The following is a 17,755-nucleotide window of genomic DNA, read 5'->3' as shown; positions in this document are numbered from 1 at the left end:
ATTATTGGAAAAATTACTTGTGTCATGCACAAGTAGATGTCCTAACCGACTTGCCAAAACTATAGTTTGTTAACAAGACATTTGTGGAGTGGTTGAAAAACGAGTTTTAATTACTCCAACCTAAGTGTATGTAAACTTCCGACTTCAACTGAACAAACACACAACAACACAGAAACTGGGGAACATAACACCTGCAAACTGTGTGTTTAAAAATGTACAGTAAAGAGTCACTAGTTCTAAGAGGGAAAATCTCTGCACTTAGAGAAGCTGTTGAAAAACAGCTTGTCAAGTTGGAGTCAGAAGGGGTCCTTACTCCAGTTAACTACAGTGAATGGGCTGCTCCAATTGTGTGTGTATACCGAAAACAGACGATACAGGTAACTATCAATCCGTGGCTGGAAGAAGATCAGTATCCGTTACCAAAAACGCAGAACTCGTTCACCAAGCTGACGGGGTGAGAAGTTCACAAAGCTGGATTTGTGACAGGCATACCAGCCAGTACAACTAGAGGAGAGCTCTAAGCACTATCTCACCATTAATACACGTAAGGGGTTGTTTAGGGTCAACAGGCTTCCTAATGGTGTTGCCTGTGCTCCAGCTATTTTTCAGAAAATAATGGATCAGATCCTACAAGGTAAAGATGGGGTAGTCTGCTATCTTGATGATATACTTATCACAGGGTGTGACACAGAAGAGCACATGAGAAATCTTGAGGAAGTGCTAAAAAGACTGAAAGTCTGCAGTCTGAAGGTTAAAAGAGAGATGTTATTTCTTCCAGAACAGCGTAGCCTATCTAGGTCATGTGATAGATGTAGAGGGGATGCACCCCATGAAACAGAAAACTGAAGCTATTGAGAAGGCTCTCATTCCTACAAACACCACTGAGCTCAGGTATTTTCTTTTGTTACTTAACTATTATGGAAAATTAATTCAAACTCTGTCTACCATAGTTAAGGCTGTGACCCCTCTACTGCAGAAAGGTGTAAAATGGGAATGGTCACAGAAAAGCCAAAGTACTTTTGAGGAAGCTAAGAGACATCTAAACTCAGGACCCTGTCTTTCAAAGATAATTTGTAAAAATCCCAAAAACGTCACAGATCTTCATTGTAAAGGGTTTAACCACTGTTTCCCATGCATGTTCAATGAACCATAAACAATTAATGAACATGCACCTGTGGAACGGTCGTTAAGACACTAACAGCTTACAGACGGTAGGCAATTAAAGTCACAGTTATGAAAACTTTGGACACTGAAGAGGCTTTTCTAAAAACACCAAAAGAAAGATGCCCAGGGTCCCTGCTCATCTGCGTGAATGTGCCTTAGGCATGCTGCAAGGAGGCATGAGGACTGCAGATGTGGCCAGGGCAATAAATTGCAATGTCTGTACTGTGACACGCCTAAGACAGTGCTAATGGGAGACAGGACGGACAGCTGATTGTCCTCGCAGTGGCAAACCACGTGTAACAACACCTGCACAGGATCGGTACATCCGAACATCACACCTGCGGGACAGGTACAGGATGGCAACAACAACTGCCCGAGTTACACCAGGAATGCACAATCCCTCCATCAGTGCTCAGACTGTCTGCAATAGGCTGAGAGAGGCTGGACTGAGGGTTTGTAGGCCTGTTGTAAGGCAGGTCCTCACCAGACATCACCGGCAACAACGTTGCCTATGGGCACAAACCCACCGTCACTGGACCAGACAGGACTGTCAAAAAGTGCTCTTCACTGACGAGTCGCGGTTTTGTCTCACCAGGGGTGATGGTTGGATTCGCGTTTATCATCGAAGGAACGAGCGTTACACCAAGGCCTGTACTCTGGAGTGGGATCGATTTGGAGGTGGAGGGTCTGTCATGGTCTGCGGCGGTGTGTCACAGCATCATCGGACTGAGCTTGTTGTCATTGCAGGCAATCTCAACGCTGTGCGTTACAGGGAAGATATCCTCCTCCCTCGTGTGGTACCCTTCCTGCAGGCTCATCCTGACATGACCCTCCAGCATGACAATGCCACCAGCCATACTGCTCGTTCTGTGCGTGATTTCCTGCAAGTCAGGAATTCAGTCTTCTGCCATGGCCAGCGAAGAGCCCGGATCTCAATCCCTTTGAGCACGTCTGGGACCTGTTGGATCGGAGGGTGAGGGCTAGGGCCATTCCCCCCAGAAATGTCCGAGAACTTGTATGTGCCTTGGTGGAAGAGTGGGGTAACATCTCACAGCAAGAACTGGCATATCTGGTGCAGTCCATGAGGAGATGCACTGCAGTACTTAATGCGGCTGGTGGCCACACCAGATACTGACTGTTACTTTTGATTTTGACCCCCCCTTTGTTCAGGGACACATTATTCAATTTATGTTAGTTACATGTCTGTGGAACTTGTTCAGTTTATGCCTCAGTTGTTGAGTCTTGTTATGTTCATACAAATATTCACACATGTTAAGTTTGCTGAAAATAAACGCAGTTGACAGTGAGAGGATGTTTCTTTTTTTGCTGAGTTTACTTACTAGCCAGGTGTTAGTTCACTACAACCCGGAGCTACTGCTCATACTAGCCTGTAATGCTTCAGCGGTAGGTGTAGGTGCAGTGATTTCTCACTAAATGAAGGATGGTTCTGAGAAACCTATAGCAATTGCCTCTAGGATGCTTACCAAACAGAAAGGAACTATTCTCAAATAGAGAAAGTAGCACTAGGACTGGTGTTTGGAGTTATGAAATTTCATGAGTATCTGTATGGTAGGAAATGTACCACGCTGACAGACCATAAGCCTCTTCTTATGATTCTTGGTCCTAAGACAGGTGTCTCAACACTTGCAGCAGCTAGAATGCAGCGATGGTCTTTGATTTTAGAAACATGACAGCATGGCAATGCAGATGCGTTGTCCAGACTCCCACTGGGTGATTGTAGGGGTCCTACACCAAATCCAGTGTATAGAGTGAAAATGGTTAAGCAGTATGTAATGTCAGGTTGGCCAAACCATGACCAGACGAAGTCTTTAAACCTTATGTCAAAAGAAAGTTTGAACTTACCATTGAGGATGATTGTATTCTTTGGGGTTTCAGGGTGGTGATTCCACAAAGCCTGCAAAGCAGACTATTGGCAGAACTACATGAGTGATTGGGGTGTAGTTAAGATGAAGTCCTTAGCTAGAAGTCTTCTCTGGTGGCCTACTCTTGATGAAAATATTGAAACTGAAGTAAGTCTCTGTGACATATGCAAGCAGAAGTGTAGCATGCCTGCAAAATTGCTAGTTCATGGCAATGGGCATCAGGTCAATGGGAGAGAATTCACTTAGACTTTGCAGAAGACCACAAGCAATTGTTTTTGATTGTTATGGATGTTTATGCTAGATGGCCAGAAATTGTACACATGCAGTGTACTACTTCAGCTAAAACTGTTGAGGTACTCAGAAATCTGTTTGCTTCCTATGGTTTGCCCCAGGAAGTAGTCACAGATAATGGCCCACAATTCACTTCCTGTGAAATGAAAACGTACTTAAAATTGAGCGGTATTAAGCATACCACGCCACCTGCATATCACCCAGCTTCAAATGGGTTAGCTGAAAGGCTACTGCAAAATCTTAAGAAGTCGCTAGCTAAGAACAGAGCAGTAGGTGGTATGACGTTACAGCATTGTGTCGCTAACTTCCTATATGGCTACCGCAACACACCACATACTAGTACACGCAAAACACCAGCAGAGCTATTCTTAAAGAGACAGGTTCGTACACGACTGTCCCTGGTTAAACCACAGTTCTCGCCGAGTGAACAGACTGAGGGGTCAGTGACAAACCACAGAAGGTCAGATCCTTCTCTGTTGTTCAAGAGGTCTTGGTAAATAATTACAGGGGAGGAGAAATATGGTTGAATGGTGTGATAACTGAGGTTCTGGTTCTTGCTACATACATGGGTAATGTTGAGGGTAACTGTGTGAAAAGACATTAATCAGATGTTGAACATCAATCCAAGAAGACAAGGTGATGCTCTTGCAGAGGGAGATGGTTCTCTTTATGTAGGAGGATCTTGGAACTATGATGTTGATGACATTGATATGGACAATGAGATGGACAATGTGATCAATATGCCTCAGAGTACAGCTGCTGAAACAGTTGAGATGCCTATACCACAGCCTCAGAATGTTGTTCTGAGACCCCGTCCTGTCCGTAACAAACGCCCACCACAGAGGCTGGACTTGTAAAAGGACTACTGGGAATCATTTATTTTTTATTTTTAACAAAGAAATGTGTAACAACTTGTTTTGAAGAATCCTGAAATGTTAAAAACGCAGTAAATTGGTTATGTACTCAGGAGTTGTTAAAATAAACATAGTTAAAGTTCAAATAAGAGAGTAAGGTTCTCAACTAGTTGAAGTTACAAGGGAGGATCTGTAGGGTTTGAGAGATGTGCAGATTTTTCAATTGAAAAAAATGTATGTAAAGAGGAGTGAGTCTTAATGTTGATTAAGTAAATAATTATTGAACAATATCTAAATAAGAATTATCGGAAGATGTGCTCTACCTTTACCTGCCTTGTGTTTGTGTAAATGACATTCCATATGTCCTATTTATATATGAAAACTGTACATATTCATTGAGAACTTTATAAATCACTGGATGTAAATGATTTATGCTGCTTCTGGTTAAAATGGTATGCTCGTGTTCAGTGCGTGATATTAGAAGTATGTATCTGATTGGATGCGCATAGCTTAATTGGCAGGCCCTCATTGAATTGGCTATGTTGTATCCGTTGTCATGTTGGAAATAAACCCTTTTCCATGATGTTAATGCTTTATACTGTCGAGTTTCTCTTTGCAATAACTAAAAAGAACCTCCTTCCTTTAACTGGGGATGCAACAATTTATAGGTTCGAATCTCACTGATGCCGTGTCACAATAAAAAATAAATGTGTTTGCAAGATTCATGTCTAAGGAAATTCATTTCTATGTGTCCTATCTGTGCTAAAGAGTTAAAGTAAAATAAGATGTCAGTGTTATTACAAGTCTTATTAAATGATTCAGCGAAAAAATGTATGAGATTATTCAAAAACCTCCAAATAACCTATAAATTCTGTTCTCAGACCGTTAATAAAACCTCCTAGGAAAACATTCTCAGAACCAGAGTATAACATTCTCAGAACCTCCCTGCAACCAAAAAATGCACGTTCCCAGAAAAGGCAACATTTTTACTTCTGTTCTCAGAACGTTTTTAAAAAACGTTCAGTTTTACCGGTCAGCTATAGATAGCATGTATAGCTTCCCATAACCAATGTGAAATCAAAAACATACAATCCCACATTTTCCAAGGAACCAAATGTGCTAGCTGGGTTCTTTCTTGAGTTTGTTATAGACACAAGTCATGTGTACTGCAGGCCTCTGGTGTTGACAGTGGTGTGATGGCAAACACTGCAGAAGGAAATCTAAAGCCGTCATTCAGAAAAGCAACCTCATGTTTATAGCAAGGTCAAATAATAATGTCATTGTTATTACCATGTCAATGTTGATGCTGTGTACTGCAGGACAGGATCAATCAGCTGGAGCTGGATCTGGATGAGGAAAAGCAAAGTGGAGACCTGCTGATTGTCAGGATAGACCGAGGCAGAGAACAGGTGAGTCCCTTACCACTATCCCTGACTGACCACTCTAACTGACCTCTAGTCAGTGGGGCATTCTAACATTCATTAACCATGGTTCACCAAGGTCATTCACCAATTTGTCTCTGACTCTATTGTGACCGGGAGTCACACTCCTAAACTCCATTAACTTCATTATCATCTGCAAAAGACAGAAAGCATTTCAAGTACAGTCATTCCAGAGCAGCTTGGCATAATGTGACATCTAAGCTTATCAGTTCTTTGTGCTTGTCTGCCATCCCCTCCCGCCATTGACAGCTCAAATACCCACACACACACAGACCTACACACCGAGCCATTCTTCATTGCGTGTGTGTGTGGGCCCCCCTGTATGGAACAGCCACCCAAAAATCCCACTATCCCAGTTAATTTGTGTTCTGGAGAGAGCAGAGGGGTTATTGCCATGTAAGAGGATCTTGCATAATCGTTCAGTTTGGCAGGCTGCCTGCTCAGTGTAAAAGCGCCAATCCAATTTTCATGCATCAGTCACAAAATACCCCTTTTAATGCACCACCTCAGCCAAAATATGCACACTGCCAAATGTATCAAGTATACGGCAATGGAGTTCACTTAGCTGTGACTGCGTCTCAGTTACAAATCCATTTCTTGTGGCTGATCATAGTTCTCACATCCTGAGGGAGTCAGACCTCAACACTGCAGCTTTCCTTCCCCTCTGATAAACCTGCTGATGTAGCCATTATAAACTCAGATTGAGATAAGAGTACATGCTTCCTGAAGAAAGAGTTGTTGTCAGAAAGGGTTGCTAACTCAAATCAGGAGACTGTTGGTTCGGTGCTTTTTCATGAGGAAGGGACGTTATTCCAGATACAATTAATGTACAGGACAAGCTTTTTCTTCTAGGATGTGTTCTGTATTATTCAACACGTGCTAAGTGCATTTACCTCCAAGGATCTACCCTGTTGCAATACCTCTGCAATTCACTGTGCTCTCATTGATTTACATACTGCCAATGCAATCATGATGCATTCTTCGTGTCTAACAAAGATAGGACTAGTTATTTTACGGTCAGGTTCATTGTCCCGCAATGGTAAGATTAAAGGGCTAAGTCTGCACAGTCCTCCAACCTTGAAATGGATGAAAACGTAAAGACCTGAACAAAAGTATGAGAGGTCTAAAAGGAGTGAACAAGTACTTACATTTCCTTAAAGGCAAGAAACTCCTGGCAAAGAGAAAAGAGTAGCACTAGACAAAGTGGCATTACCGCAACACTGGGCCAAGGTGAGTTGCCAAGGCAACAGTGGAGTGGTGTACAGTCATAGTGAAGTGGATGAGGTTAGGATAGGAGGATGTGGTGGTGGTGGTCGGGGGGAGAGGGGGACGGAGAGAGTGGGGTCTGCATGGCCATGATGGCTGGAAGTGAGTGGGGGGGCGGGGGCGGCAGGTGCAGTGAGTGGGGGGGCGGGGGCGCCTCTCCTGGCACCAGGTGCTCTTCTCCTGTCTAAATGAGAGTAATCTCTCCTCTCTCCTCCCGCCGTCTCTCACAAAGCAGATTAGTTTCTGCTGTCTGTTCCAGTCTGCTGAATCAGCTCCCTCAACTGCACCGGGCACACCAGTTATGTGGCCCATCGTTCATCAGAGCAGCCCACCTTCACACACTAATTGGCATAAAATATCACCCATACTAAGCTCCCCTCGCAAAAACAATTGTCGATTAGTTGTCTTTTTTCCATCCACATCTGTATTCCCTTGAACTAGTCTGTCTGTCTCTCCCGCTGTCTCTCTCTCACTCTCTCTCATTCTCTCTTTCTCTCTGAGACAATGAAGTAGTTTGACAGTTTGAGTTTGTAATCCTAACTAATTAAAGCAAACCAACCAGTCAAAGGTTGTTTATTATTCTCGGTTTCTAATCTTTCACAGAAATAGTCGAGCTTAAAAGCTAACATTTACATTTTTCTGTCTGGCTTTTGGAGAGAAGTTCAACTCCCTGAGGAATTGTGGGGCTTAAGTGCATTCCCAGCACTAGCTATGATAGGTTCATCTAAATATGACTGATTTATTACTCTGAGTCTATCTGAATGTAGATTACTGAGAGCTGACGTGAGATCAGTTCAGGGGAATGCAACCGAAATAAGAATATCCAAACCACCAATTAGCTACAGGAAGGCTCCTTCCACCTTGAGTAAGACACTACAACAACTGCACACCTACACATACAGGAAGGGTTCTTCCTACCGACACATGAGCAGCCTCTCATAATAATTGTGTTCTCAGGTTGTGTAACCATTGAGATGAAGGTTCTCTCCGCTCTGATTGACAGGTGGAGCAGATGAGGAGTGAACTTCTGCAGGAGAGGGCTGGCAGACAGGACCTGGAGTGTGACAAGATGACTCTGGAGAGACAGGTACACACTGCCCTGTTCTTCCCACTCCTTCTTCCCTTCCTGTCTGGGGGGAAACAACAGCAGTCTATCTTTGAAAAGTCCATTAGGCTCATACCAAAACATGCACTCATCTAATCCATCTCTGTCTTCTATCTGTCCTTCTCTGTCTCCATCTCTATACTCCTGCTCTGAAAATGGTCTTGTTGACCAAAACATTAGCTAAATAAAGTAGAACTAAGACTGTGTATCAAAGTTGTTTCTCACACTGTTTCTAACAGAACAAGGACCTGAAGAGTAGAATAGCCCATCTGGAGGGCTCCCAGAAGTCTAACAAGGAGGGCCTGGTGAGCCAGCTGGAGAGCCGGATCCAGGAGCTGGAGGAGAGGCTGGAGGGAGAGGAGCGGTACGGTTGGGGTTGGGGTTGGGATGGGTTCCTAGGGAGAGGTGGGATTGGGGTAGGGGTTGGAGGGAGAAGAGAGGTCCTGCTATAGGGACCAGTGCTGCCTACAGACTCATTACAGAAGCTGTCTGGCTCTAATTAAGTCACATTGCACTTAACCTTGGTTCTTTAGGTTGGTTAGTTTAGTTTTACATTCTTTAGGTCATACTGCATACTATGTGTAGATGCATGCAGTATGTGGCATATGGCCAATTACCTTGTGGTTTCCAGAGTGTTTTATGTACTGCTACAGTATGTGACACGTAGCAGATAGGTAGTCTTACCCATGATGCTGTGTTTTCTAGGGACCGTGCCAACCTGCAGCTGGTGAACCGGAGGCTGGAGAGGAAGGTGAAGGAGATGATGATGCAAGTTGATGAAGAGCACCACTCACTGCAGGATCAGAAGGACCAGGTCAGGATGCAACATGCACATATATATATACACACACACACACACACACACACACACACACACACACACACACACACACACACACACACACACACACACACACACACACACACACACACACACACACACACACACACACACACACAGCTGTGTTTAACTAACACACACACAAAGCTGTTTTAACCCTCGGTGTTCCTCTTGCAGCTGAACCTGCGTCTGAAAGCCCTGAAGAGGCAGATGGACGAGGCGGAGGAGGAGATTGACCGGCTGGAACACGGCAAGAAGAAGCTGCAGAGAGACCTGGATGAACAGCAGGAGGCCAACGAGCAGCTCCAGAGCCAGCTCAAATCCCTGCGCAGCGAGATGAGGTAAAAAAGGCTAAATATACACGGCTAACAGAAGACGCTAAGAACATGCTCATTCTGCTTTGGTATTTGTTCACCTAGTTAATTGTAATGCAGCTCTAGCCAGCTGAAGCTAACAGCATGCACCAAGAGATTCCACAGTGTAAAGCACATGTTTATAAAGTTTCACAGTTGCACACACATTATGTGAACCCACTATAATTGATCTGAACACATTCCCTACCACTGTCCTACGGTATTACTCACACCTTCCTGAGCAATGTAGTCTAACACGAACATATTAAAATGCAATGTGTGGAGGCTTTAGCCCACTTTCTCTCAAACTGTAACACTTTCATACTGTGTAAACTACCTTACCCAGCCCTCCACCCAGAATAACACTAGTTTCCCCTCCCTGAAGGCGTAAGACCAACTCTGCTCCTCTGGACGACGATGATGATGAGGATGACATCAGCACGGACGGAGAGACCTACTTCCGCTCTTCATCTGGCTATAAACGCTCCTCTAGCCAAGACAACATCCTATCAACATTCTCTTTGTGAAGCAACACAATGAAGAGAATGTTACTAAAAGTACAGAAGGACCAAGTGGACTGACTCCTATTCAGAGAGACCACTTTCAGGTCACTATGTGCTTTAGGAAAACTGGTCAAATAGCATAGTGATGTGTGTTTGCTTTTCCTTTTACAGTACATAGATTGACAGGGAATGGTTAGATAATAGTTATTGATTAATTGCAATGTCTTGTAAATTATTGATTATAATTTAGCAATAGTTTAATTATCAGCACAATTTCTAAGTTCGTAGTTAATCATTGCATGTGTCTTCTTACATCTTATGAATGATCCAGCAAAGAGATGTAAAGGGAATCAAATTATTCACCTTGTAATGCAATCTAAAGGACAGCATTCTGTAACCTCTTATACCTTATTGAAATGTATCAATGTATTAATCCCACACTAGATTTTATATCTTTAATCAAATATGTTAAGCCGCTTATCAAGTCTGATAGCAACAAATGTAATTTGAAACATTCATTTTTGTATTGTGCATTAGAATATCAATTCAATTTTGTAATGAAGTCAGGCAGAGTGTAAGGCCTTTAATTGATTTGAGTGAAATATTAGCTATTTATTTACTGTTGAATATATAAAGAAATGACTGAATGAAGGGCAATATGTTTTTAGGGAAATTTGTAAGAAGGATTCTTCTTTATACAGATGCTTTTTTGTATCTTTTTTTAAACCTGAATAAGGAATAGCAATCCATCCATAATGTTAGCGTGGTCTACAGAATACATCTCTGTTTTATCACTTCTGTTTTCAGGCTTATGACTCCTGACTTATTGCAGTATTCAGCCCTGCCTTTATTAAAATAAGATACAGGAGAACTTTTATAAAGACGGGTTAGATCACCGTTCTCAAATCAAGGTTCTACTGTGTATTTTTAGTTGGGCTTTTCTACTAACTACCGGGACTGCTCTGTTACTCCTGAGATTATTGTTTAAATCGCCAATAGTCCATTTTTTGCATTATAGTAACAAACACATTCCTTACTTTTGTTTAAAAGTGATTCATCTCTGTATTTCATAGAAATATGACTTTTACCAGAAACATGTTACAATGTGAGAAGAAGCTATTTATGTTTATGGTATATCCTCCAAGAACTAAACAGTGTTAATATTGGACATATGAGTCAATCTAATGTAAAATTAACATGTATTTTTTTGTTGACTACCTTTTGTATTTGCTATGTGCACCTGTGGGAGCATATTATTATGCTATATGACCATACAGTCAGTACCTGTTATAAGCATCTGTTGTGCCTATCTATTATCTGTTGGAGGGGACTGTCCTCTGTTATGCAAGTTTATATGATACGGGAGTTTATACAGATGAGCTGTATTGACAATCGATATGTTTTGCTACACTGTGATGATTTGCACTGTCCGTTGGATTATTTCTGAAGGCTTCCAAGGCTGTTGTTGCCGTATGGAATGAAGAAGAGGCCTTTGGCTGTGTGACTCCTCCAGTCGTTTTGGAGTGGGGGGGTTGAGATGAAATACTGCCGCTACCTCTCTGTATGTACACATCTGTACTTTGCTTAAAAACCCTGCTAAAAGGAAATAAATTTACCCGTAGTTAATCTCACATGCTTATTGTCTCTGTAAATTATACTGCTGATCACATCTGTCTCTTCTAATCTATTTAGGTACACAAAATAAGCAACTTTGGAGAGTGTTTAGTTGTATGAGGAAGTTGAAAGGATTGACCTCAGTGGTGCGTGAATGCTTTATGATCCTCTCAGTGTGACCTCATTCATCCTACTTATTATTTTATTGTCTGGCCAAGGCAGCTGTGTCAATATCAGCCCCCCATATTTAATATGGAGCTCAGTGGGCCAGTATTTTCCTGCTGAAGCCTATTGATCCTGTGTCCAGCACCTGACACCAAAGCACCGCAGGGCAGGTCCTCCGAGGTCTCAGGGGGAAAGGACATGATTGATCCCTTGTGTTAAAGAGATGACACCATATGTGGGAAGGTGCAATCCAGGCTGCATTAGGAGATATGACTACATTATTTTTAAAGGTATTTTACAGTTGACTACAGAGGAAGAAAGGGAGTAGAGACAAGGCTTTCTTATCCTCTCAGCAAGACTGGCAGGTCATTGTTCCCAGGTCGTGACCTGCATTTGTCACCATTCTGTGGAGAACAAACAAATCAACCTTTTAAATGCGTGGGGATCATCTCTGGCCCCTCTGTCAGCCCAAGCAGCATACACACACACTGGGAGTGCACTGCTCGGGGTGGGGCTTTTGTGAGGGCTTTAAAGAATGACCATTCTTGAAATTCTTGTCCCGTGCTTGGGTGAACTCATGCAGTAACTGGTGAAAGATGGGAGTGGGGAGCAGGGAGCGGGAAACGGTCATGAGGTAGTAACTTTACAATTGCAAAATATTAAGCTGTCATGGTTGGTGGCTGTAGTGATTTTCTGTAAAGTTAGAAGTAGTGGACCATGGCCTCAGACACTATTTTTTTTTTAACCTCAGGTCTCAATTGTATAACTTTTAGAATGTTTTAGTTGAGATTGAAGAATATCTTGTTCTTTCAGATAACATTGAACAATGAAAATAAGTAGTCCGGCCAACTATTTAGAACTTTCTCAAAACTGTACATGGTACTCTGCTGCCCTCTAGCTGTAGAAATGCTAAAGGCACACGTTAGAAGGTACGAGAAAGAATTTCAAAGACATCCGGAATGTTGGCTTTATTTTGTCTGCTGTAAATTGTGTTCACAAGTCCTCTTGATATTCTTCTCTAAGCTGGTAAAATGCATGCTTGCCTATTGGTGAGATGGGATGGTGATGATGAACAGGGGCGTCATCCATCCATTATTTTAGAAGGGGCAAGAAATACATGAGGATGGAGGGAGGGAGGTCCAAATTTCAGGAAATGTTGCATTTTTCAAACATCTGAAACAGTGTTTCCCTGCAATCTTGACATTTTAACCAATAATCCACATTGATTCTTTAAGAACTTTTATGCCTTAGGAGTTTAGTACAACTGCCACTGGGATGTAGTATCATAACCCAATAATTAAATACATTTTTGTGTCTTCTAAAGTCAAGCAACCTTGCCAGCAGGCATGCCAGCTAGGATAGTTAGACAAGCTACTCTAACTTGACTGATAGCCTGAAATGGCTTGGTAAGGAGTTATGAGGATGGGAGATTGGGAACCTATCTAGCTGGCTAGCTAAAGCCAACTTTATAAAATTGCCAGGTGGCTAGTATTAGAGAAACAAACAAAAAAATGTGTTTATTTATTCATCCCAAAATAATCAATAGGCTTCATAGCTTAATCAAACTTATTTACAGACATACAGTACCAGTCAAAAGTTTGGACACACCTACTCATTCCAGGGTTTTTCTTTATTTTTACTATTCTCTACATTGTAGAATAACAGTGAAGACGTCAAAACTATGAAATAACACATATGGAATCATGTAGTGACCAAAAAAGTGTTAAACAAATCAAAATATATTTTATATTTGAGATTCTTCAAAGTAGCCACCCTTTTCCTTGATAATAGCTTTGCATACTATTGGCATTCTCTCAACCAGCTTCACCTGGAATGCAAAAATCGCAAATTTGGACTCATCAGACCAAAGGACAGATTTCCACCGGTCTAATGTCCATTGCTCGTGTTTCTTGGCCCAAGCAAGTCTCTTCTTATTATTGGTGTCCTTTAGTAGTGGTTTCTTTGCAGCAATTCAACTGTCATGACGTGGCCCTCTTTGGGTATAGCGTGCCTTCCCCCTCTCTCTCTCGCCTATACCCAGGCTGCTGTTATCTCAGTTCGTAAATTCCTGTAGGAGACTGACTTCCTCATGGCCAGACAGTATAGAGAGAGAGAGAAGGTTTCACAGGAGAAAGGAACCTCTTCTCCAGCATAGAACTTAAGAACTGAACAATGTACATGTTTTGGAGAAGGTGTACACGGTCGGGGAAGAATCCAGCTACGACCGGGCCATTTCGTTTAATGTTTGTGAAACTCATGAGAGACAATACAGCCACATTACCATAACTCTGTTTATACAAGAGTCTCAGTTATGAGGCTTGCATCTAATTGTTGTATAAAATGAATGAGTAAAGATGAAACTATTTGTGAACTTATGTAATATGATTTTAAACTGTTTAATGAAAGGGAACCCAATTCCCTTTAAAGTTAACTAAGTCATTGGCCCGCCCCATGAGCACAGACATTGATCTGGCGTCGTGGGACAGCCTTTTTCTGCTCTTCCGAATATAACCCCCACCTTGGGAATTTATCTTCAGACCAGCTTACCTCGATAACCGAGAGGGCTAAGGTTTGAGTAGATTGCTGAATTCTTAACCATACCACGTGGTTAAACTCTGAGACTATCGATACCGACAGAATAAGAACAAATCTTTGATACTAATTACTAGTCTGCAGCTAGGAATTCTGTACCATTGAACGCGAAGACCGACAACCGCCGAAACATCTATTCTAGAAGAACATTTCTGAAATGGGACTCTGACGTATCCATTCTAACCACGAGAGATGATCAGACGAACTCTCCAACAGAAAGACGGACGATTCCAACAGAGATCACGATGACACACTGAGCGTAAATATATATTGATTGCAGTTATTCCCGAATGAGTGAGCGTTCATGTGCAAAGGATTAGCATTTCAATGAATATAATTACCAAGTGCGTAGTGACTCATTTGCGTAATTCCCGCCTTTCTCAGTCGACCCCCACTTCCCTTTTGTCCACCAACGCGATACCGGTTTATCCCACTAAGGGAAACTCTGCTATCATTTCCTTGTAACTATATCTACTGTTTGTTTATGCATTTCTGTGATTATATAGTTAGTAAATAAATGATTTAAGACAATTGATGTATGGATGATTCATAGTGAAGACTGGGTTCGTGCAGGTTCATCCAACAATTTACGACATTTGGAATGAGACTAACGTGCGGTAAAGAATAATTCATTAATTAGAAGACTAATTGATCAGATATTAAAATATCTGAAAGTTATATTAGGAAAATTATAACTTTGTAATCTGAATATTTTCCTTGGTGCCCCGACTTCCTAGTTAATTACATTTACATGATTAAGTTAGTTTAATCACGTAATAATAATTACAGAGATTTTATTTGATAAAAATAAGTCTTCAGTTTAATGATGCCAAAGACACGACACAACCATGAAGGCCTGATTCACACAGTATCCTCTGAACAGTTGATGTTGAGATGTGTCTGTTACTTGAACTCTGTGAAGCATTTATGTGGGCTGCAATTTCTGAGGCATGGAGGAGAAGGTGTGATGGCGCTTTGCTGGTGACACTGTCTGTGATTTATTTAAAATTCAAGGCACACTTAACCAGCATGGCTACCACAGCATTCTGCAGCGATACGCCATCCCATCTGGTTTGCACTTTGTGGGACTATCATTTGTTTTTCAAGAGGACAATAACCGAAAACACACCTCCAGGCTGTGTACGGGCTATTTGACCAAGGAGAGTGCTGGAGTGCTGCATCAGATGACCTGGCCTCCACAATCACCTGACCTCAACCCAATTGAGATGGTTTGGGATGAGTTGGGCCACAGAGTGAAGGAAAAGCAGCCAACAAGTTCTCAGTATATGTGGCAACTCCTTCAAGACTGTTGGAAAAGCAATCCTCATGAAGATGGTTGAGAGAATGCCAAGCGTGTGCAAAGCTGTCATCAAGGCAAAGGGTGGCTACTTTGAAGAATCTAAAATATATTTATATATACAAAAACACTTTTTTGGTCACTACATGATTCCATATGTGTTATTTCATAATTTTGATGTCTTCACTATTATTATACAATGTAGAAAATAGTCAAAATAAAGAAAAACCCTTGAATGAGTAGGTGTGTCCAAACTTTTGACTGTACCTCCTGCGAGTCCTGCCCATCACCGGCAGCTAAAAGCAGGACCGAGTTTGGGAAATCCTGGTAGAGTATCTAGCATCCTGCCTTGCATATCTTTTCTCTGTGGTGCACCTTGGAAGGAACCACTTACTAGGGGGGGTGGGGTACTCCCTGCCTGGTCCAGTCAGTGTGCCCCCTCTTAAGTTTAGTAATTAATTCAACAAAACAAAAAAACAAAAATATTTTATTTAAGATGTCAAATCTGAGGGGGCAAGTGCCCTTGTGCCCCCTATGGGCATGACACCTCTGATGAAGTTTCATAACAAACCTCAACTACTTATTCATGATGGGAGAGAAAGAACATTTTACAGAATACATATTGAGAGGCTGACACGGCTGGAAGATGATTTGTAGACAGTGTTAATGGGCAGGCATGCTGATTGATGTATGATCTCTATGGCTGAGAGCGTTAATGATGAGGTAGCTAATGAATCTCAAAACGTGGCTGTGGCCCCTGGCAGATGGCTTTAATCACCCAGCCTGACTGTCAGGAGCCTTAATAGACCCAGAGGGAGAGAGAGGGTGGCTGCCTTCCACCACCACTGGCCCCCATTCACACCCCAAAACCACCATTCACTACAAAGATGACTAAATCTTAAAGATGCCTCAGTTCTTCAGGAGTCAGATTTCCCTATCTCTCTTTAGCTGTGTTAGTCAGTGTTACCCTATATGATGAACCTGAAATATAGTAAAAACTTCCTCGTCTTCAGTCCTTTTAATTTACACCTCATCATCACTGAGTCACTCTGAACCCTACAATGACTGTTTGTTTCAGACATATTTTCAACAATATGAAGGACACTTTAAGCCCTTCAAAAAAATAAAAATGCTTCCAACACAAGATCATGCCTCAAGGTTTACAGTAACATCCCACTGGGCTCAGACATCAATTCAACATATATTCCAAGTTGGTTCAACATCATTTAATTGAAATGAGGTGGAAACAGCATTGATTCAACCAGTGTGTGCCCAGTGGGATCAGATAACATTACGAATGTCAAACAACCTGTTTGCTGTGCACTCACTCCAGAGAACTCCAACAACAGACAGAATCATTGTAAAATTGGGACAGACAATCTGTGATATAAGACTGTCTGTCAGTGGGTGAAGATTGGCTCTTCCGTGAGGTAGTTGCCAAAACAAAAGTCTATGAAATTCCACGGCTGTAGTGATGCAGGACAGACAACAGCTTTTGTTGTTGGTTACAACAACAACAGCCACTTCACCACGTCAGTCAGTATCCTCATAGAAGTGTAGTGACGGTCGTCTGAGGGTCTAATGCAGCCAATGATTGATTGGAGAGCCCAATTCACTGAGCCTCTCTCTTACAAAACAAACAGAAAGCATCAGAAAGGAACAGGCAACCTACAGCCAGCCTTCCGACATCAAACAATGAATTACCAAGTCAGTAGAATACATACATGTTTTGTATGTTGCCTTGTTATTGAAAGGACATGAACTTGTCATCCGTGTCTGAGTTGTCTGGGAGCTTTAGGGCCGTGTGGCTGTCATTGTATGTAGTTTGATATGCTGAGGATGCCAGGACATGAGTGAATTAAATATTCTGGGCTTGAAATGTTTCTCCCTGGAGGCTTTCTGAGGTCTGAGCTCGACTATCAGATCGGCTCCAGTATGAATCTGGTCATTCTTGAAAGACCAGCCAGGTGGAAACGAGAGTAACACTGTTGAATCAAGTGCCTCCCAGAAGCAAGACACAAGATCACAATCAACACACCTTACCTGACATATAGTACTCATGGGATAGTGAAATATGGCATCTGAGTTTGATACATGACCGTGTTACTTTAAGAAGTGATCGGTATAGCATGAAAGGGTGGCCATACTAGGGGGCTGGCTGACTGATTCAGAAGTAAACAAAACCATGGTGGTTAATGGTTAACCTAAAAGCGTGGAAATAACACTCATATTATTCAGAGAATGTACTTACTTTACATATTGGTGCATCTTTGTCAAAACATATGATATATTTCAGTTGAACTTTCTATGCCTCCACTCATTGCCTATATACAACATGACCTGTTATGCAATTGGTTTTACTATGAGACCAAAGAAAATACCCTG

At 42.0% G+C, this 17,755-nt stretch overlaps 1 protein-coding gene across 1 annotated transcript in view; it reads left to right on the top strand.

Moving 5' to 3' along the window:
- The window catches only part of LOC120024882 (cingulin-like protein 1), a 43,479-nt gene extending 32,146 nt beyond the window's left edge, over positions 1-11,333 (top strand). Inside the window, exons 14-19 of the mRNA XM_038969223.1 lie at positions 5,512-5,601; positions 7,904-7,987; positions 8,245-8,369; positions 8,711-8,819; positions 9,024-9,187; positions 9,585-11,333. Coding sequence (XP_038825151.1) covers positions 5,512-5,601; positions 7,904-7,987; positions 8,245-8,369; positions 8,711-8,819; positions 9,024-9,187; positions 9,585-9,726 — 714 coding nt within the window. The 3' untranslated portion in view covers positions 9,727-11,333. The remainder of the gene's footprint in view (positions 1-5,511; positions 5,602-7,903; positions 7,988-8,244; positions 8,370-8,710; positions 8,820-9,023; positions 9,188-9,584) is intronic.
- The last annotated feature ends 6,422 nt before the right edge of the window (positions 11,334-17,755 follow it).

Source organism: Salvelinus namaycush, chromosome 30, assembly GCF_016432855.1.
Source record: "Salvelinus namaycush isolate Seneca chromosome 30, SaNama_1.0, whole genome shotgun sequence".
NCBI classification, from domain to species: domain Eukaryota; kingdom Metazoa; phylum Chordata; class Actinopteri; order Salmoniformes; family Salmonidae; genus Salvelinus; species Salvelinus namaycush.
The sequence above is the reverse complement of the archived record's forward strand: the minus strand, read 5'-3'. Positions and strand labels throughout refer to the sequence as shown.